At 48.2% G+C, this 20957-nt stretch overlaps 1 protein-coding gene across 1 annotated transcript in view; it reads right to left on the reverse strand.

Annotated features, from left to right (window-relative positions):
* Window positions 1-3078: 3078 nt before the first annotated feature.
* LOC115077010 (uncharacterized threonine-rich GPI-anchored glycoprotein PJ4664.02-like) overlaps window positions 3079-20957 on the reverse strand; it is a 40018-nt gene continuing 22139 nt past the window's right edge. Inside the window, exons 6-11 of the mRNA XM_029579127.1 lie at window positions 20104-20241; window positions 18137-18274; window positions 16657-16740; window positions 13942-14054; window positions 12605-12803; window positions 3079-5492 (exon numbers count right to left, since the gene is read on the reverse strand). Coding sequence (XP_029434987.1) covers window positions 5278-5492; window positions 12605-12803; window positions 13942-14054; window positions 16657-16740; window positions 18137-18274; window positions 20104-20241 — 887 coding nt within the window. The 3' untranslated portion in view covers window positions 3079-5277. The remainder of the gene's footprint in view (window positions 5493-12604; window positions 12804-13941; window positions 14055-16656; window positions 16741-18136; window positions 18275-20103; window positions 20242-20957) is intronic.

Here is a 20957-nt window from a genome sequence, read left to right on the forward strand (position 1 = left end):
ACTCCGGTTGCCCTGTTGCAGAAGAAAAAGGGTCTGGAGCAGCACGGGCTCGAGGAAGGAGGGGCGTCAGCACTCGTGGCTCAGGAAGACGATGTGAAGAGCAAGACGAGCAGGAGCATTGCCCTCCCCCCATGGGAAACAAGAAACTGCAGACGCAGGAGGAGGAGCAACAGAGTCGGGCCATGCGCGGAAAATAATGCAAGGGCAGAGCTGCCCGCCGCTGCAGGAGAAGGAGGAAGTGGAACGCATGTCCCGCAGGCCTATGGAAAGAGGATGCTCCTGTGGCTAATGAGAATCGCGGTGAGAAGAGAGAAAGAGGGCATGAGTGTGTGGAAGAGGGAGAGAAGTGCGTGTATGTAAGGAAAAACAGGAGTGAGTGCATGAATGTGTGTGGAAGGAGAGGAGTGAGTGTGCATGTATGTGTGTGGAAAAGAGTGTGTGCGTGTGAAAAAGGGAAAGGAGTGAGTGCATGTGTGTCTGAATGCATGTATGTGTGTGGAAGAACAAAAGAAGTGAGTGTGCATATGTGTGTGGACAAGGGAAAGAAGTGAGCGTGTGAGAATGAGCATGTCTGTGAGAGAGAACATTTGTGCACATGCTTCTAACACCCTTACCCCCGCCCCGCGACAATCTCAGGGTGACAGGAAATCAAAAGTTCCCAGGTATGTTAGGGCCTTGGACCCTGACTTGGTGTTTTTCCATTTGAGGAGATCATAAGAACATAAGAACATAAGAAATTGCCATGCTGGGTCAGACCAAGGGTCCATCAAGCCCAGCATCCTGTTTCCAACAGATCCCTTCAGTGCACTCCCTGCCTGCTGGGGTTTGCCTGCTTTTGGAATCAGACTTTGCTGAGATTTTTGCTAACGTTTGAGTTGCTGATGTGAAACCCTTGCACTCTTTGGTGAAGGCCATCCCTCGAATCCAGAGGCCAGGGGCTGTATGTTTCCCTTCTGGTCCAGAGATGGAACAGCAGTGACAGCATCCCGAGTGACATTTTTGGCTATAAAGAGATTTTTCCTGCTTTGTATTGGGAGGAGCTGTTGGATCCATCCTTCCTCACTGGGAAGCTGGGACTGTAGTAGCCTGGTTTCTGTCCCATCAGACCTTCCCTCCAGGGAGGTTACAGTTAGAAGGAGATCAGGAAGAAGGAGCAACATCTGGGAGACCCTCAATAGGATCTCCACAGCTTGGGGAGAAGAAAGATCTGGACATTTGGACCTAAGGTGGGAGTTTTCTGTGATTTGGGATCCTCTGACCCATAGGAGCTCCCTGCACGACTGGGACAGCTTAGACACTCACCACAGGAGTGTGTAGGACATCTACACAGAGGGAGAGAGTGTACAGTCCAAATGTAAAATCCAAGCTAATGCACGGATTGTACAAAGGACAGCGTACAACTTGATTGGACATTTATTTGAGTTACCTATCTGTAAAGTTATTTCGAACACCCAATCTGTGTCTGTCCCAGCCACAGCACATCCTCACAGCAGCTAACAGAGTCACAGCAATGCTTACACTTAAGGAAAATACACACCATCGCCTAGGCCAAGAAGGTCTGCCTTCAACTCCAGAGAAAGGGCTCACAGCCTGTGGGACTAAGAGGAGGGGGAAGAAAAATAGCAAAGACAGCCCCAGATTTACAATTCTTTTTGTGTGCCCTTGGAACAGTACAAATCCAGAGAAAGGATTACACACGTATTTTTGTTTCTAATGCACATGCGCTGATAGCACTACATCAAATTATACTAATAATAAATACGCATTTTTCTATACCTTGTACAGACAAAGAGACAGTGACATCTAGTGGTGAGTCACTGGAACAAAATGGTATTTATAATTCAGCCTTCCGTCCATCAAATTTAGGAGGTTAGGGCCTACCTGTATAATTCTCCCAGCTCACAGGAATCTAGTGAAGCTTGAGGTTTGCATTTGGGTTGTAAAAACCCAAGGGACCAGTACAGAATAGGGGATTAAGTTCTTCTGTGTACGAAACAAGAACTCTGGGGGTAATCGTATCAGACGATTTTAAGGTGGCCAACAAGGTAGTAAAGGTGATAGCAAAAGCCAGAAGCACGCTTGGGTGCGTAACGAGAGGAATGATCAGCAGGAAAAAGGAGGCGAGACCTCATTAGTAGTACTGCGAACAATTTTGGAGATCAAAAGGATATAAACAGGATGGAGTTAGTCCAGAGAGCAGCAACTAAAATGGTGAACAAATGGGAACAGACTTAGAAATGTAAAACATGTAAACATGTATACCCTGGGAGATACTTTGGGAGATACTCCTGGCGGTGCATGCATTGAATGACCTTCCAGTGGAGGTTCGAGAGATGGTACAGACAATTCAAAAAAGCATCCGACAAACACAGAGGGTCTCCCATGGAGAATATAAAGAAATGCAATAGAGAAAGGAATTATAAAGCCAAGTGGGAGGTGTGGATGGGCCTTGATTATCTTTAAAAAAAAAAGGTGGTTCATTAAATATAACAAACTAAACTAAACTGAGCGGCATCAGGGTTTTTTGAATTCAATTCTGACAGGCCCGGATCACCAATATTCCCAGTTTCATTGTTGTGTAGATTGCAGGAGGGGGTTCCAAATTTAATCCAATGCCGTCTTCTCCATACCCATATTGAAATCTCTGTGTTGCCATAGCAGGAAGCCAAGGCTGCAGGCAGCAATAAGCTTCAGTCGGGCATAGGAGATGGAAAAAACCCCCAAAACAAAACAGAAAAGGAAATGTCCCAGTCAAGAGAACCAAGTGATCTACTCTCACCCCTCTAATCTAGATTTCCAAATTCTCCCTATGAGATGTTCCCTCTGTGCTTTGCATAAGAAGTCATAAAATCATTATTGCCTCCCCTCTTCCTCATGGCCTGGAGTCAAATAGACTGACTTTATGGGTCCCTGCAGTCTGTTACTAACCTGTTTTGACTTAATGAAGCTTTATCCAGACATCCATAGTATATATTGCTTTTACAATAAAATAAAGAAATATATTTTTATTAAACATATCTTGGAAAATAATGTTTATACATACATAAATATAATAATACAAATATTTTTCTAGCACTGTCCAATCATCTGTTCATCCCGGTTTACATACGTTTCTGGTGAATACAAATCTTAGGCCTATTTCATTTATACAAAACCAGAATTCATTACAGGTGACAAGACAACCAAAAAAAAAACCTAGTCATCACCAGGTCTGGACCCTGTTCTGAGGATTCTCAGTCACGCTTCTCAATAATACCTAAGGTTATGGGCCTTGTGATACCTAACGTACCATTATTGGTTCAATATGGTGCGCGAGTGAACCAAGACTGCAGCTTTGCACCAGAAAGGCAATCTGAAGGCAGCGGGAAGGGATACTGACTCTTGAAACTCATATGTAGCAGCATTAAAGCCTAAACACAACTTTTACTGCAGGATACAGAAATGTGCTGATCCTTCGTGGATGGCCATTTGAACACGACTGCTCTCGTCTATGAGCCACTGTGCACTTACATGGAGATATTCTAATTTAAGTGCTGCTGGTCCCAACAGATCTCTTAATCAGATTACTGCCTGCACCAGATAGTCAGAAGGAAACACGGCAAGGGCAATTAAGTGACAACCTAGCACATTCACAAGAGGATCATCTTTACTAAAGTCTGAAATCTGCAGCAGGAGAGTTGGGCAGGCTTATACTGCTACATAATGCCCTCTGGATCTTGTTGCTGGTCATCTGGTGCACTCCAGTCCCCGTCCCCCGCGTCCCCCCCCGGCTGTTAAATGATTTCTCCCTTTGTGAAGCTGTTGTTGCATGGCTGATCCCTCGTCTCCACCCACTGGCCAGAGCCTGAGCTGAGGCAGAGGGGAAGTGAGGAGCCAGTTACACAGGAAGTTCACAACCTGCCCCAAGGGAGGACAAGCACCGTTGCCACCAGCGACCTGCAGGGCTGCCAAAGAGAAAGACAGCGTTTGCTATCTTGGCAAAATATTTCAGCATTTTCCTTCTGTCTCTTTCTTCCTATGCACGGTCCCCCTCCTCATCTCCCAAGCACTTCCAGATTCTGGTACGACATACAGAATGCTTGCCTGGTCCGAGAACAAAAACTGCGCCTAAAATCTATCTTAACAAGAGCTTTAAAAATGCACGTTTATTATTTATACAGCACGATGCGATCAGTGAGCGCAGCGCGCTGCAAGATCATTCCCAAAGTCAGAGGGCCTGTGTTGGAGGTCTCACCACCGGCTGGGAGAGGAAGGGAAGGGTTCTTTTTACAGGCAGACTTTACTACAATTTTCAAAGGGAAAAGGTTTCCTTTGCAGATTGAATTAGAAACAGTGCCCACACAAGACGTTCATCTCCTATTTCTGCGGGTACTTTTTTCTGGTGGGATTTTACCTGCATACACTTTTGAAACTTAAAAATCATGCACGTAAATCCTGATCCTGCCCCAACTCCACCCCCTGGTCTGCTTCCCTCTGCGTGCATGTAAATTTAGGTGCTTCCCCACCGTGTGCACGCAAATGTTTGGGCATGCGGGTGGGGCGATTTCCAAAGGCACCAGTTCACGCAGGGAATGCATTGCTTTACCCCCAAATATGCCTTTGAAAATTGCTTTCTGGGAGGTGAAGTAACTTGCGGAAGGGTCACGCAGTAAATGGAGGAAGAGGCATCACGTTTCTGTGCTCTTCACCACTCGTCATCGGAACTGGAAGAGACTTGTGAAAAGAAGCCGGGTGGCATTCTCGTTAAGTCGCTTTGGTGGTGGGCATTTCCTACCCCGGGTGGACATCTGCCCTGCTCTTAGCTGCTGCAGCTTTCTTTTTAAGTCTCCTGGGGCCTGTGCGAGGACATTGTAGGTCTCTGGAGTGCGAGAGGCTTTTGGGATGGCTGAAATTTCCAGGCCATAATGCCAGCCTCCTCTGAATGTCTCATACCCACCTGACAATAAGCATTCTCTGTATACCCGGGACATCCACATCCTGAGCATGACAAGCTGTTGTGTTATGTTTATTTCCTGATGCTGAACTTCACCTTGAGTGAATTTCTTATTCAGAAAGAGAGTAATAAATTCAAATAATAATATCAGGGAGTCTCAGAAACCTGCCGAGACAACAGGCACCCCCTGTATACCAAGGCTGCTACATGATGTGATACGAGAAGTAATTGACTCTTATGCGATGACATTGCGCAATGCGCATTTTCCAAAACTCCTGAAAGATTTATTGGCCCGAAGACCTCTCCCTTCCTTCTCTGGACATTGCACGTCAGCTGCTGGAAGTTTAGATGTAGGCGTAGGAGAAATTTCCCATCGTTCCTGTGACTTTAGTTGAATAGTGGCCGCGCCTTCTCTTTATGACAATGCACGCACTGGCTCCGAGGACCACAGAAAGCAGGAGAGCTCCCAGGAGGACTCCGAGAATGATGACAGCCACCTTCCAGCCCTCGCTTGCAGTGGCAGAAGGCGAGGGGCTGACTGTCCCCGATGTGTGGATGCCTGTGAGAAGCCAAGATATAAGTGAGACGTTTTAAAATGGGTCTGCAGACATGGCACTCGCATTTCTCTCCCCAGCTTTTATCCTAGCCTGCATGGCCTTTTCATCCAGCTCGCTTAAAGCAGCTGTCATGCACAGACTCTCTCTTTGCTTTTTTTCTTGTCTGGTTCTCATCAGGAAGCCATCAGACACAGGCTCTCTCGATACTCCTTCCCATTCTGGTTTCACTGGGAAGTCCATAATTTATTCCTTTTCATTTATTTATAGAGTTTTATATACTGTTATTCGGTAGAGCCATCATAACGGTTTACAAAATATGCAATTATCATACAATCAAATGGAGTTAACATGGTAGTTGGGAACAGTAGAGTTTTGTGAACAGTAAACATTTTTTCTTAGCAGTTGAAAACAGAATAGTGAGGAGAACATTTTCAATGAACTTAACGAATCAAGTGAGAGAGCAGGGAGGGGTGAAAAGGAAGGTATATCAGGAGAGCATGAAGAAGGAGGATTATGCTTGTGAGTTCTGTTGAGGGCTGGGATGATCAGGTGTCAGATAGTTAGAATAGAGTTTGCGGAATAAAAATGTTTTTAGGTCTTTTTAAAATGTTTTCAGGATGTGCTGGGTCCTCAGTTCTTTGGGTAGGGTGTTCCAAATGTTTGGGGAAGCAATGGAAAATGCTCTTTCTCGCGTAGTTGAAAGATGAGCGTCTCTTAAGGTGGGGATGTTTAGGAATCCTGTGTTGTTGTAGCGTAGGTTTCTTTGTGGGTTTTGGGGGGTTATGTTTAAGCCTTTTAGTCCATGAAGATCATCATTTAGGATTTTATGAATGATGGTCATAGATTTGTAGGTAATTCGTGCAGAAATAGGTAGCCAGTGAAGAGAGGTCAAAATGGGTGTTATGTGTTTGTTTCTTTTTTTTCCAGTAAGGATTCTGGCAGCTGAATTCTGCAGTATTTGGAGTGGTTTGAGGGATGATGAAGGGATTCATATAACTCTCATCAGAGAACCATATCGACTTTCTCTCTATTCTTCCTCCTCTGTTTCTCTTTGGAGAGCCATCACATCTGACCTTACTTATTTTCCCATTTTTCCCCTCATATCCCCTCTGCATGTCACATATAGAACTGATTCAAGATATTCTAGCAACCGTATGCTGTTCTAAGGATGGCCACCAGATGTCACTATAAGACCAGTATTTGCCATCTTCCTTGCCCCCCCCATTCCAGGATCATTCCAAGTCCCCGGGTTCCCCGGAAGAGGAGGAGGCAGAGCTTAGAATCAAACCCAAGTAAGAAAACATGAACCAAAATGAGGGTCACCAACATTTCCACAGAGCAGGACTGGACACGGGGAGAAGAGACACGATGACCCTCATTTGCATAAATGCTAGCTCCTGCCAGTGAATTGCCTAATCACTCTATCTGTGTATGCATTAAAGGGCAATAATGAATTGATGGGCTGCACACAGGCAATGATTTATCTTCCAGCCTCTCAGGGCAATGAAGGGGGGCCCCCTGCCACTCAGCTGCTCTCATGGATTATTAGGTGACACAAACTTTTTGCTGAGTCCCTCCCTCACACACATTCATTCTGTCACACACAGACACGCTCACTCACACATGCTCCCTCACTCTTTCACACACGATCTCAGAAGGTCAGAAGCATGCTGGGCAGGAATGGGGGAAATAGGGGAGAACCAGGGCTGTCAGAAGAGGCACCAGGCTCAGTGGGCACTAACACACCTCATCAGGGGGCAGGCCACAGTGCTGCATGCCACTATTGTAGGGGAACAAGTGTACCTTAACCCCTGTGTGACTGCTGGCTGAGCCGACCAGTCAGGTCATCCAAGGAGGCACTGCCTGCTCCCCGCCAGTCATATTACCTACACTGGGCAGCCCAGCAATAAGCCTAAGAGGAGCAGTGAGATAATAGGCAAGGGAGGAAGACTGGATTCAGGGTTGGGGCTGCTGGGCACAGAAATGGAAAGAAGTAGAGGCATAGGCACAGAAATGGAAAGAAGTAGAGGCATAGGCAGAGAAGGGAAGGAGGGCACTCCTTCCCTTCTCTGCCTATGCATTATAAAACAACTACTAACCCAAATGGAACTTGTAATTAATATTGATAAAACAGAATTTCTACACCTAGAATGGAAAAATACTGAAATCAGCCAAACTTCAATAATCCTCAAAGACAACAAGAAAATTGAACTACTGGAAAAGTACATAACCTTGAAATAATAATGGACCCTGAAATCAATCTAAAACAGCACATATCACTAAAAGTAAAGGAAGGTTATGCAAAACTCATGGTACTCAGAAAACTAAAACCACAACTAACTCAAAATGACTTCCAAACAATTCTACAGGCACTAATTTTCTCCAGCACAGATTACTGTAATGCCCTGGCTCCCAATAGAACAGAGAGTTCAATTTAAAACACTATGCACAGTTCATAAGCTAATTAATGACGAAAATTCTGACTGGCTAAACACCGCATTAGGATTACATGTCCCTCAAAGAAATCTCAGATCGGCCAATAAAGCTCTGCTAACCATACCCTCAGTCAAAACAGCAAAGTTGACCCAAGTTAGAGAGAGAGCACTATCTTTGGCAGGACCATTATTATGGAACACATTACCACTGGAATTAAGACTAATGAAGGAATTAAAACTCTTCAAAAAAGGCTTAAAAACATGGCTTTTCAAAAAACCATTTCACACTGAGGTAGAGGAATAACAACACATACACAAAGCAGGAAGTCACCAAGAAAAAGCAGAATTGCTTATTTTTTATTATTTTCTCACAATTAAGTACTAAATTAGAAAGACAGTTAATCGTAAATGGTACCACACCCATTCCCCATTTAGAGTATATTATTGAACTATGTAACCATATAATAATGGCACCCTATGGATAATTGAGAAACCACATATTTGTGCCTAACTGTAAACTGTTGTCTAGGAAGAGGAAGGAACAACATTCCTGTCATTATTGTGTTGCACCAGAGGTGGACCCTTGGGCCGAGATGAGGTTGACACAACCCGTAGGTAGGAACCTATGGGTCCCCTCCGTCAGCAGGCGAAGTGGGCTGATGAACGGAGGCCAGCTGGTGCTTCACCAATACCAGCTCTTGTTCCCCGCGGGTTGAGCCTTTGGGTGGCGGGGCCAGCTGGACTTAGGTGGGCCTCCATATGTCGTCATCGATGGAGTGATCGAGGTCAGCCCAGAGACAGCAGTAAAGAGATGATGCAGTCTAGTACTGGATGAGGTAGTGTCCCGGAGACCTGGGCACCAAAGGAACAAAGTCAGACAGGGGGCGCCCGAGCAAGAGCAGGCCGAAGTCTGAATTGGCCAAGTCCAGGATGTAGGCTGAAGAGGCATCGAAGAGCAATCTTGAGTCGAGGCTGGTGGCAATCTGGAAGTAGGCAAGCAAGACTGAAGTCTTGTCTCGGAGATATTCAAATGTAGTCAGGCGAAGCAGAGGTCTGGGTCTTGAGAGAGGCAACGGAGTAGTCAGGCAATGCAGAGGTCTGGGTCTAGAGGGAGGCAACGGAGTAGTCAGGCAATGCAGGGGTCTGGGTCTGGCGAGAGGCAACGGAGTAGTCAGGCAATGCAGGGGTCCGGGTCTGGAGAGAGTCAATGACGTGGTCAGGCAATGCAGAGGTCTGGGCTTGGAGAGAGTCAACGACGTGGTCAGGCAAAGCAGAGTCAAAGTCCGTGTAAGCAATCTGAGGAAGGGTTGAAGAGCAGGAACGCAGGAACAAAGAAATCAGGAACAGGAACAAAGGAACGAGATGAATCTCTCAGGAGGCAACGAGTATTCGACCAGCGAGGAGACCTGTTGCAAAGGCAAAGGTAGGGAGCGGAGCCTGAGCTTAAATACCAGCGCTCCGCTGACATCATTATCCGGGGCCGCGGCTCGGTTCCCGCCACAGGCTCTACTTAAGGTTCAATGATGTGTGCACGCGTGCCTAGGGAGGGGCGCGGCACCAAGTAGCAGCGTCTCTCCGCGGACCACGCGGAGAGGCCCAGCGTGGAGCAGTAGACGTGATAACTGGACTGGAGACACCAGGGTCTGTAGAGGAACCGGAGGCACCAGGGGTGGCCCGAGGATGGAGCCGGCGGCCTACTGCCGCCAGAGACGAGGGACTAGGCGATGGAGTTACTGAAGAGAGGTGAGGGGGCCGTGCCGCGGGTCTGCCGCGGACGTCACACGTAACATATTGGGACCAATGCTAGCTTGTTTGGGCAGTTAACAGAAAAATGCCAAGAGATGGTAGGGTCAGATTATGCCAGCGTGCAGACTATCCATCCTCTGTGTATAGAGGCATACAGCCATGATCTCAGAAAAGTGATGCAAACTCGGGGCCTGTGTGGTCTGTCTCCCCACAGCCACCCTGCCTGTCACCTTCCACTTGAAGCTTATCTCAGAGATGAGGAAGCAACCTGTTTATTCAGTGCATGGATCTTTTTTTTTTCTGCTCATTTATGCGCCATTGTTTCACCCCTCCCCAAACCTGTATTTAGTATCAGTAACCATTGTGTCTTATCAGTAGAAAACATAAAGGGGTACATATTGAAAAGCCACTTGGATGGATAACAGGAAAGGTATCCATCTAAATGGCTTAGCCGCATGCTTACCTCGGGGGTGTTCCTGGGGCAGGAGGTAGGCATTTCGGGGAGGAGCTGTGTTAGCCGGCTATCTCTAGACGTGGCGTGACATAGGCAGGTCTAAAGTAAGCCGGATATGGGTATCCAGCCGATTTAACTAGCCACTTAGCGGCTCAATATTCACCCCATTGTTTTTACGTGGTGTGCAGGGCCGGTGCTAGCGTTTGTGCTGTCCCCCCCCCGTTCAGGGCTGATGTGAGGGGCTCAGCCGCCTTAGGCAAGCCGTCATGCCAAAGCGTCCTTCTTCTGCCTCGACCTCCCCCACTATCTTTCTGTCACGGGCCTTCCTGACTGGGGGGGGGGGGGGGGGCGGGGAGAGCGGAAGCCGTGTGCATGCGCGGGCGCGTGCACACACGCAGACGGAGAAGGGGCCTCTCCAGCGGCCGCTGGCGCCTTGCACCTCTCTCCTTCTTCGGCTGCCAGCAGCCCCGCAGCCTCTCCTGCTGCCACCTGCTCGCTGCCTCCCCCGGGGATGTGCCGCCCTGTGCAGATGCACAGTATGCACACCGGGTCATGCCGAGCCTGGTGATGTAATTGTTTATGGCACCCTGTTACAAAGAACAGGGTGCGAAGAAGGGATCTCGATAAGATAAAAAGGAGACATGGAGCAAGGGGCGCAGGGCTTATCTATCCCAAGGGCAAGAAAGGAATCCTGCTCTGTCTACCTTTGCTCACAGGTGCAGGTGATGTTCTGTTGCACTCTACCCCCTCCCCTTCGCTGTTCCGATTTTGGAGCGGCCTCAGAGGGAACAGGGAAAACCATCAGGGCTCCCCTAGGGCTCGGTGCGCACAAGGTGCACAAGTGTGCACCCCCCTTGCGCGTGCCGACCCTGGATTTTATAACATGCGCGCACAAATCTACACCTGCGCATACCTCTTAAAATCCGGCCCTGTGTGCGGTTAATAGCTTTGTGTATTTGGTAGTAAATAATGTGTAGTTACCAATGAGTAGTGACAAATTAGTAATGTGTAGTTAGTAGCGAGTCGTGTGTAGTAAGTAGCATGCTTTTTTGACTGCTGCGGCAGTCAAAAAAGCAAACAGAATGTTGGGAATTATCAGAAAGGGAATGGTGAATAAAACGGAAAATGTCATAATGCCTCTGTATCGCTCCATGGTGAGACCGCACCTTAAATACTGTGTACAATTCTGGTCGCCGCATCTCAAAAAAGATATAATTGCGATGGAGAAGGTACAGAGAAGGGCTACCAAAATAATAAGGGGAATGGAACAACTCCCCTATGAGGAAAGACTAAAGAGGTTAGGACTTTTCAGCTTGGACAAGAGACGACTGAGGGGGGGATATGATAGAGGTGTTTAAAATCATGAGAGGTCTAGAACGGGTAGATGTGAATCGGTTATTTACTCTTTCGGATAGTAGAAAGACTAGGGGGCACTCCATGAAGTTAGCATGGGGCACATTTAAAACTAATCGGAGAAAGTTCTTTTTTACTCAACGCACAATTAAACTCTGGAATTTGTTGCCAGAGGATGTGGTTAGTGCAGTTAGTATAGCTGTGTTTAAAAAAGGATTGGATAAGTTCTTGGAGGAGAAGTCCATTACCTGCTATTAAGTTCACTTAGGGGCGGATTTTAAGAGCCCTGCTCGCCTAAATCCGCCCAAAACCGGGCGGATTTAGGCGAGCAGGGCCCTGCGCGTCGGTAGGCCTATTTTACATAGGCCTACCGACGCGCGCAGAGCCCCGGGACTCGCGTAAGTCCCGGGGTTTTCGGAGGGGGGCGTGTCGGGGGCGGGGCCGAGCGCCGCCCCGTTTTCGGGGCGTGTCGGCAGCGTTTTGGGGGCGGGCCCGGGGGCATGGTTACGGCCCAGGGCAGTCCGGGGGCGTGGCCGCGCCCTCCGTATCCGCCCCCAGATCGCGTCCCGGCACGCTAGGGGCCCGCTGGTGCGTGGGGATTTACGTCTCCCTCCGGGAGGCGTAAATCCCCCGACAAAGGTAAGGGGGGGTTTAGACAGGGCTGGGGGGGTGGGTTAGGTAGAGGAAGGGAGGGGAAGGTGAGGGGAGGGCCTTGGAGGGAACAGGGGTAGGCTGTGCGGCTCGGCGCGCGCCAGCTATACGTAATCAATAGCCTTGCGTGCGCCGATCCAGGATTTTAGCGGATACGCGCGACTACGCGCGTATCTACTAAAATCCAGCGTACTTTTGCTTGCGCCTGATGCGCCAGCAAAAGTACACGAACGCACCGTGTTTGAAAATCTACCCCTTAGAGAATAGCCACTGCCATTAGCAATGGTTACATGGAATAGACTTAGTTTTTGGGTACTTGCCAGGTTCTTATGGCCTGGATTGGCCACTGTTGGAAACAGGTGCTGGGCTTGATGGACACTTGGTCTGACCCAGTATGGCATTTTCTTATGTTCTTATGTTCTTATAATTACTTATATGTAGTGAGTAGTTAAGCAGTTGCTGTAACCACACTTACCCTGCATTGTTACTTCTGTTTCATTATCCAGCACGGCCCTCACCGCTGAGCTTAGCGTCGCCTCCATCTCCTGCTCACTCAGCTCTGTCTGTTCTTTTGTCAAGGACAGAAAATAAGCTTGAACGCTCCCGGGTCTGAACCCAATCATGACGATGTTGAAGGTGTTATCCTTTAGTCTGGTCTGCATCTCTTTAGCAAGCTGGGAACAAAAAATCCAGAGGTTTCATCTGAAACGCAGTGAGAAGTTACCACATGCCCAACCCAAGCTGGGTGTAAGACCACGCTGCTCGCGGACCCTGCTGCTGCTCACTGCCATCTGCTGCACGCAGCCCGTCCCGGCCTTGAACTGGCGCGCCGATGCCCTCTGTTGGTCACACTCACAAAACCCGGCCCCGTACAAAATCCCCAGCCAAAGCGATTAGCGAAGAGTGACACATGGAGGTGAATCAGAAACTCAAGGCAGAAGGCGAGGGACACAGGGAAGGATCCGGGAGAGAGCAGGGAGTGCTGGGAAGGAGGAGAGAGGTGGGATGGAGGGAAGCCCGAACTGCTGATAATGGTGTGGAAGCTGTAGGGTGCACGGATGGGAACCAGGAACTCAGAACGAGCAATAATGAAGACTACGCAGATAATCGCTAAGCTTGCCTGGGGACTCTGTGCAAAGTGAACGAACACCCAACGTTTCCTTTTACCTGCAAAGAATCGCACCGGCCTTGTCTGTGGGTACATGCACTGTTGCCTTCCCTGTCCTAGGCCCACCTACGTTTCCCATGGGTATAAGTTACGCCCCTTGTTGATCCGATTGAGTACTTTTAGCCCAGGAAAGGGTGGGCAGCTTTCCAGCAGCCTTTCTATCTGGGCAAGTGGCTCTTTGACGATGACCCTCAATATATCCCTCTCCAGGTCTGACTTCCTAATAAATGCTGACGGGCCTGCGGTCAGCATCACTGTGGATGTTCTGACACCCCCCCCCGTCGTGGCCTCGGAGTGGCGAGGTTTAGGGGCTTCTGAGCTAGGCTCAGGTTATGGGCTCCGGCTCCAGGCGGGCAGGCGGTATCTACGGGAGCGCACAGCACTTTTCAGTCCTGGAGGGAAGCCACAGGGCCATGGGTTGCTCGGACAGAACAGTCCAGAGGCATCAGAAACTGAGACACTGCTGAAAAGTCAAAAACAGGAAGGTAATTTTGGGCTGGATGGGGTTTTTCTTTAAAAGAAGCGCGTTTCAAGATAGATTCAAGATTGGTTCAGACAAGCTTCAGTGACTGATGCTATGCACCTGGCTGATCGTGTGTCGTCCCCCCCCCCCCCCCCCCCCCCCAAAATATGCGACCACTTACATCTTTGGTGATTCTGTCTGACAAATTCCTGTAGTCCGGACTGTCAGGGTTATAGAGCGCAGGAACGAATGCCCAGTTCTTGAACCTAATGCTGCAGCCAAATACTTTCATATCTGAAAGAGAAAGAATGGTCTCTGTTATTCTTCTAAGCCAGTGCTTATACTGGGGGCTGCTGACAGACTGGAAAAGGAGGGGGAGGGGGTCAGAGCTATTCTGGCTTACGGGGGAATTTATAAAACTATTTGAATGCATAAAACCAGGTTTTATGCACATAACTGAGTCTCTGTATGTGTAAAGGTCAGCGCGTAACTGTTACTTGCCTACTTTTACACGAACGTAGAAGCTGGAGTTTTAGGCACGTAGGGCCTGATTTTCAAACGATTTTACACACTTAAAGCTGAGTTTTGCACATGTAAATGCACTTTGCGCACGAAAGTGGGCTTTAGGAAATTCCTACAATATATGCCGTTGAATTGCCAATGGGTTTTTTACCTGTGCCCTGAAGGTGGGTTTTACCTGTGCCCTGAATAGCGTTGTAGCTATTTTTGAAAATAGGTACGACGCTATGTTTCATTTACATGCGTAATTCCTGGGAAAATTCATCTGAATCTGTTTGGATTTTAAAAGCGTGCACGTCAGTTACGCCCTCTGAAGAGCAGGTTTGACTTTACTCAGCTACTTACCTGAGGATTTTCAAAGTGAACTTTCGCCTGCATGTTCGCTTTGAAAATATCCGGTAAAGTCTGCGCTGCACAATGCAAATGCAGACTTCACTTTACTGCTTTGCGGGCTGTTGGAAAATTTACCCTCCGCAAACACAATTAAAATAAGAAAGTCAGATCCACACCTGTTAGGCACATATTAGCCACAAGATGTCACTGTTACCACACAGGTGACAGATTTTTCACCTGGAAATTGGTTCTTTTCTTAAAGAGACAATAATCTGAACTTCATCCTTGCAGATTGTTATCTTAATGCGCCGAAACACTAGAAAGTGAATGTTTTATGGTGAACAGTACCTCATATTTGCCAGCGTAGCGTAAGCACAGCTTTTTAGCTACGGCAATAATGAGGCACAACATCAGTGGCAGAAAGATGGGGGGGAGCTGATGAGGATCAGCTTCCTGGAATACATCTATCACCTGTATATTATATTATCTGCTTCATGCATGCAGAGTCAAGTGGTTGCATCATGGATTCACGAAGGAGAGGGCAATCGTTTTACCTCCCGGTGCCCCAGTTTAATCCCAGTTACTACTACTCCTAGCGAAATTTCTGTAGTGCTGCTAGATGTACACAGCACTGTACAGAGACACATAAAAGACAGTCCCTGCTCTGTAAAGCTTACAGTCTAATCAAGGCACACACACTGGGTTAATAAAGAGGCCTCAGGAAATGTATTTATCACTATAGTGGTTATGAGTGGGTAGAGGGCGTGGAGAGAGGTGGCAGGGTGGCATGACAAAATGTAAACAACACGAGGGAGGGGGTGGGGGAATTAGTGACACGCCCATAAATTGTACCTTCTGGGGGTGGTGGTTGGGAGAGTTGGCACTGCTCAGCTTATTGGAGCCAATTTGAACATATTGGGGAGGGGGAAGGGGAGGGGAGGAGAATCGGGCCACTGGCCCGCAAATGACTTTAGAAAAATGTTGACGGGTGCTACTTAACTGATATCTTTGAAGATGTGTGGTTAAGTAGAAGGTTATCTGGCCACACAAGGCTGGATAACTTAGCCAAATACAGTTCAAAATCGAGTAAGTTAGCCAGAAATGCCCCTTATACGGCTGTAATTTATCCAGATAAATGGTGCAAGCGACTAAAATGTACCCCTTGTTCCAAAGTACACCCCGCTGGCCACATTTAGAGGAGGCATTCCTGGGGGAGGAGGAAAGCTCATACAGAGAAGGCATTTTCGGACCCACGTGCTTTCTTTTCCAGCCAGATTTTGCTCACACAAAAACCAGGTGCAAATGCCCACAGGTGCTTTGTGCGGGCGGCACATTTTTAAGCAAAGGCCACGTGTGCTTTTGCTTTGAAATTTGGGACAAAGGTCCCCAAAGGCACTTTGAGGACTGCCCCCTTCATCCACCTGTGCCTCACTTCTAATCCCGGCTCAGTCACTGGCTCTGTGTGTGACCCCCCCCCCCCCCCCCCCGGGCAAGTCTTTTTTATCTCCCTGTGCCACTGCCTCCATTTATTCACCTTGGTAATAATAATAACTAAAGCACGGCCCTCTTGTCCCCTTGGGGAGCTTTGCAAGAATATGCTGCCAGGCCATCTATTCCAGAGGTGGCTGCACACATGTTTGGGCTGTGTAACTGTAAAGCACGTTGGGATCCCGTTTGGATGGAAGTAATTATCTGGTTTTTCATATAGTCTAATGCTTTCCATATGTTCTCTGCCATCTACTTTTCATTTCTTTCCCAGTTTCCCGTTTAACAGCTGAATACAATGCGTAGGGATAGAGTTCCAAGTTGTCTCTGAAGGGTTTCTAGTCCTGAAGTAATAATGTGCCAGATAATCTCCATAAGAAACGGATCAAATGAAATATTAATGAGCATTTGTTACCGTTTCCTAGGGACTTGCTCACAGTGGACAGATCTGGGGCATTTGATGCCCATTCTCTGTGCAAAGAACGTCTGGCTCCTTATTGGCCATGGGACTCCCTTGTATGACAACATTCAATGCAGAGGAATCAATGAAAGTACTTACGGGAGCAGATGAGATATTTATATTGTGAGAGGCAGTCACTGTTTTCTGAGCAGAGGGAGGTGCTGTTAAAGCAAGTCACAGGATCTGGAAGACAAGAGCTGGAGTTATCACCTGAAGCTTCCCAGGACATCGCCAAGACATCAGTCCAACAGTGCAGGCTGCCATAAGACTCCCACCTGTTGCCTATGAGAGCAATGGAGCAGCCTGAGACTTCCCCAGACCCCCCCTGTTTTTAATGAGTAGTGGAACAGCCCTGGTGCTGTTTCCTGTCCTGTGCTAACTCAGCAGGTGAACAGTCTTGAGCTCTATTCTTCCTTCCCTCAATCCCAGAATAACTCAGAGGTGGAAGAGTCATGGTAGTCTCTTCTTCTCCTTTAATAATTCAGGAGCAATGGCTCTAAATGGGTTAATATTGCACCTACTTTGTACCTCACTCGGAAGTCAGGGTACCTTGAGTCTAATCTCAATTCCTCAGATTTACTGCTAACGCCCTTAATACTAGAATTATGCCAAAAGAGCTTTCCTCTGGAGATTGTAAGGTACAATGTGTATAGGCAACTATCTATCTATCTTATCTATCTATCTATCTATCTATCTACCTATCTATCTATCTTATCTATCTATCTATCTATCTATCTAATCTATCTATCTATCATCTATCTATCTACTATCTCTATCTATCTATCTTATCTATCTATCTATCTATCTATCTATCTATCTATCTATCTATCATATCTATCTATCTATCTATCTATCTATCTATCTATCTATCTTATCTATCTATCTACCTACCTACCTATCTGATTTATATTCCACCTTTTGCCTGAAAGTTCTTTTTAACTCAGCAGTGGGGCAGTCCTGGGGCTGCCTCCTTCCCTTTAATAAATCAGCACCGAATAGTCCTGGTGTTCCCATTTCCCCCTGTAATGACTCATCAGGGGGGAGCTGCCTCTGCACATTGCACCTTATGACCTGCGGAAGGAAGATCTCTTTGGCACAATGCAAGTAGTGTTAAGAAGGGCATCAGCAGCGAATCTGAGGAATTGAGATAAGCCTCACCGTACCCTGGCTTACGAGTGAATTTAGAGCCACTGCGCCTGAGTTATTAAAGGGGAAGAAGAGACCATCATAACTCTTCCACCTCTGAGTTATTCTGGGGTGGAGGGCGGGAGGGAGGAATGGAGCAGGGATAGGCAGCTTCAGTCCTGGAGTGCCGCAAACGGGCCTGGCTTTTAGGACATCCATAATGATTATGCATGTGCCGCTTCCCTGTATGCAAACACATCTCATGCATATTCCTTGCAGATATCCTGAACCCACACCTGTTTGTGGCACTCCAGGACTAGAGTTGCCTACCTCTGCAGTAGTGGAACAGCTTCTTCTGTAGATCAGCCTTGCTAACACTGGGGAAGGAATTTTCTTAATTTCCAGAAAATTCCTTTTTTTGGGGGGGGGGGGTCATCTCTGGCCTGATATTAACCTCTGCACTGTTTTCCGGGACTGGATATATTATCGTCCTTTATTCCTGGATAGCACTGGCAGCTGTAGCTCCCGACTGTGTTGGTGCACTGAGCCAAGTCCGAGCACGACTTGTTCGCTGCGTCACATTCATTGATGTCTAAGGAAAAAAACCAGAAGAACATTATTCATGGAGAGGGGACATGGCAAGGGGGCGCCAGCTCTTTAAGTGAAGGTGGCCTGGCTTGCTGCAGGTACTGCCACTGAAAATCCAGCTCTTGCGTACTCTGAGGTCAAAAGTCAAAGGGTTTGTCCAGTAAGGTCTCAAGTTACCCTGGACAAAATCTGAGGTTTGAATAGCTCCTCCCCACTCATTAACTCCTCACCTGCACAAAACGTAGCCAGATAAAAAGAGGCGGCAACGGGGGTATATTCTGGAGGTTCTGGTGAAGTGTTAGCAGATGAGAGCTGATATTCGGCGCTACCCAGCTTAAGTTAGCAGAGTCTGCCCTAATCTTACTTGGCCAACTTTATCCTGGTGACTTTAACTGGCTATGCTCAGCAGAACGCGTATACAGCTATGTTCCGCTGAATATTCGGGTTATGCTGCCCGAGCCGCTTTCCCTCTCACCGGCCCACTGAACATCGAGCTCGCTAGGCACAATGTGAGGATCAGAACACATAAAAGCAAGCGGCGCTGGGAAGATTAGGTGATGTGGACAGGACAGTAGTGAGGGCACCCATGAGGAGAAGATCCAGAAGGAAAAAAACTGGGCCCTGTAGTGGTACTAAACAGCACAGCACTGCAAGTAAAGGCTGGGAGCACTATGGAGGCAGCACTGAACTGCATCCCCCTCCCCATCCACTGTGGAAGTAACACTGAACCTCAGCCCATTCAGAGCTGAGGGTGCAAAATCGCCTTCCTCAGGAGGGAGAGATTCTCCTTCACTGCGGCCAACACACGTTACCATTTTTCTGAGCTCTCCCTCCTACCTTTCCTGATCTCACTCTCCCATGCTTTTCAGTGGGAGACTATGGACAAGTCCATTTTGTCTTCTCTCTGCAGGATTCTCAGATGCTGGCATGCATGGTAGTGCCTCTACAGCCCTCCAGGTGCAGCACCGAACAAAAACACAGACTCTATGGTACAGCTGCACCCCACGCTGCATCCAGGCCACTGGCATATATGTCTACGTCACACACAGGCTCCACTGCCATGCCACGCCCATACTGCATCCTTGTGCCATTCACATGCTATACCTATGGTGCAATCATGCACTGTTACCATGCCCTATCCATGCCTCACTGACGTACCATGCCTGTGCTGCATCCATACGCATTGACACATCACATCCATATTCCACTGACACGCTACATCTATGCCACGCCACATCCATGCACCAATGGTATGCCCCACCCATGCCATATACGTACTTCTCTGACACGCGGCCTCCATTCTGCTTCCAAGCACCCCTGACTTGCCACATTCACACTCTTAACATGCTATATCTGCACTGTATCCGTGCTCCACTGACATGCCATACCCATGCCATGTTCATGCACCGCCCATACCAAACTCCGCAGCCTCGTCACACTCACATCACTTAATATTCCTCACTCATACACCACATCCATGCGCCACCGACATGCTGCATTGATGCTCCACCGACATGCCCTGCTAATAAGCGCTAATCACAAGGTCCAGATGTGCTGCATCCACGCTCCCCTCCCAAGCTTCCTTCACACATTGCATCCATGCTGCGGTCACCTACCTCACCCACGTTACACTCGTGACCACTCCCACACCGTACGCTTAATGAACCCACACTGCTCACGCTAGTCACACGCTTTGCACGCACTGGCCACACGCCACACTCACACTGCAGGCTGATAGGAGCTGCCTGCATACGTTTCTGTAGAGACTGGAAAGAAATTTGGGGGGGGGGGGGAGGAGAACAAGAACCCGAAGGAACATGCTAAAACTCTTACCTTGGCAAAGTCTGCCGGGGACGAGGGGACTGAGGTCCGTGAACCCTGCCAGACATGTGCAGGAATACGTCGCCCCTTCAGCGGTGCACGCTGCTTGATCCGAGCAGCCATGAAGTCCGGCCATGCAGCTGTTTCTCACTGCAAGCAAGTACAAGTGGCAGCTTTTCAGCTCTGGTTGGAAAAGATGCCTCCTTCCAGGAGGGGGTCATGGTTAGAAAAAAGTGCAGAAGAACTGCTTCCCTAATCCCATATGCCGAGGGTAACGTCCCACCGCCCCTACGCACTTGTGAACTCCGAAGAAAGCCAGTGGCCTGGATCAGATCTGGGTGTTTTCCTGATTCTTCTACCAGCCTAAGATCCCTGGTCCAGAAAGACACACGAGAAGATGCAGCGAAGACCCCATCACTGAAGGAGTGACGTTCAGAAAGGAAAATGTTGAAGCAGAAATCACAAGTGACGTGGGCAGTCCCATTACAAGAAAGCTTAGCTGCTGAGCAGACATCCCAGCTCAGACAGGACAGGGCCAGGCGAGCCACTAAGAGGGATTTCTAGTGTCACCACAGAGATCCTCATTACATGGGTTTCCAGCAGGAGCTGCACTTTGCTGTCTTGGTCAGAAGAGGTAACTGTATGTGAGGACCCCCTGGTCCTGTAGATGGCCCTAGATCCCTGCCATAGGAATTATCCAGCAGAGGAGGAGATACCATCCCACCAGCACCTCCCCCAGAGGGTGTCTGAGATGGTTGGACTCATGCCTAGGCTAGGAGTAGGCATGGTGTGGTCAGTTTGACGAGTGAAGATCTATTTTTTTTGTCTCTTGAGTTAGGCCCCCACTGCCCTAACTTAGGGCTTTC

Source organism: Rhinatrema bivittatum, chromosome 15, assembly GCF_901001135.1.
Source record: "Rhinatrema bivittatum chromosome 15, aRhiBiv1.1, whole genome shotgun sequence".
NCBI classification, from domain to species: Eukaryota; Metazoa; Chordata; class Amphibia; order Gymnophiona; family Rhinatrematidae; genus Rhinatrema; species Rhinatrema bivittatum.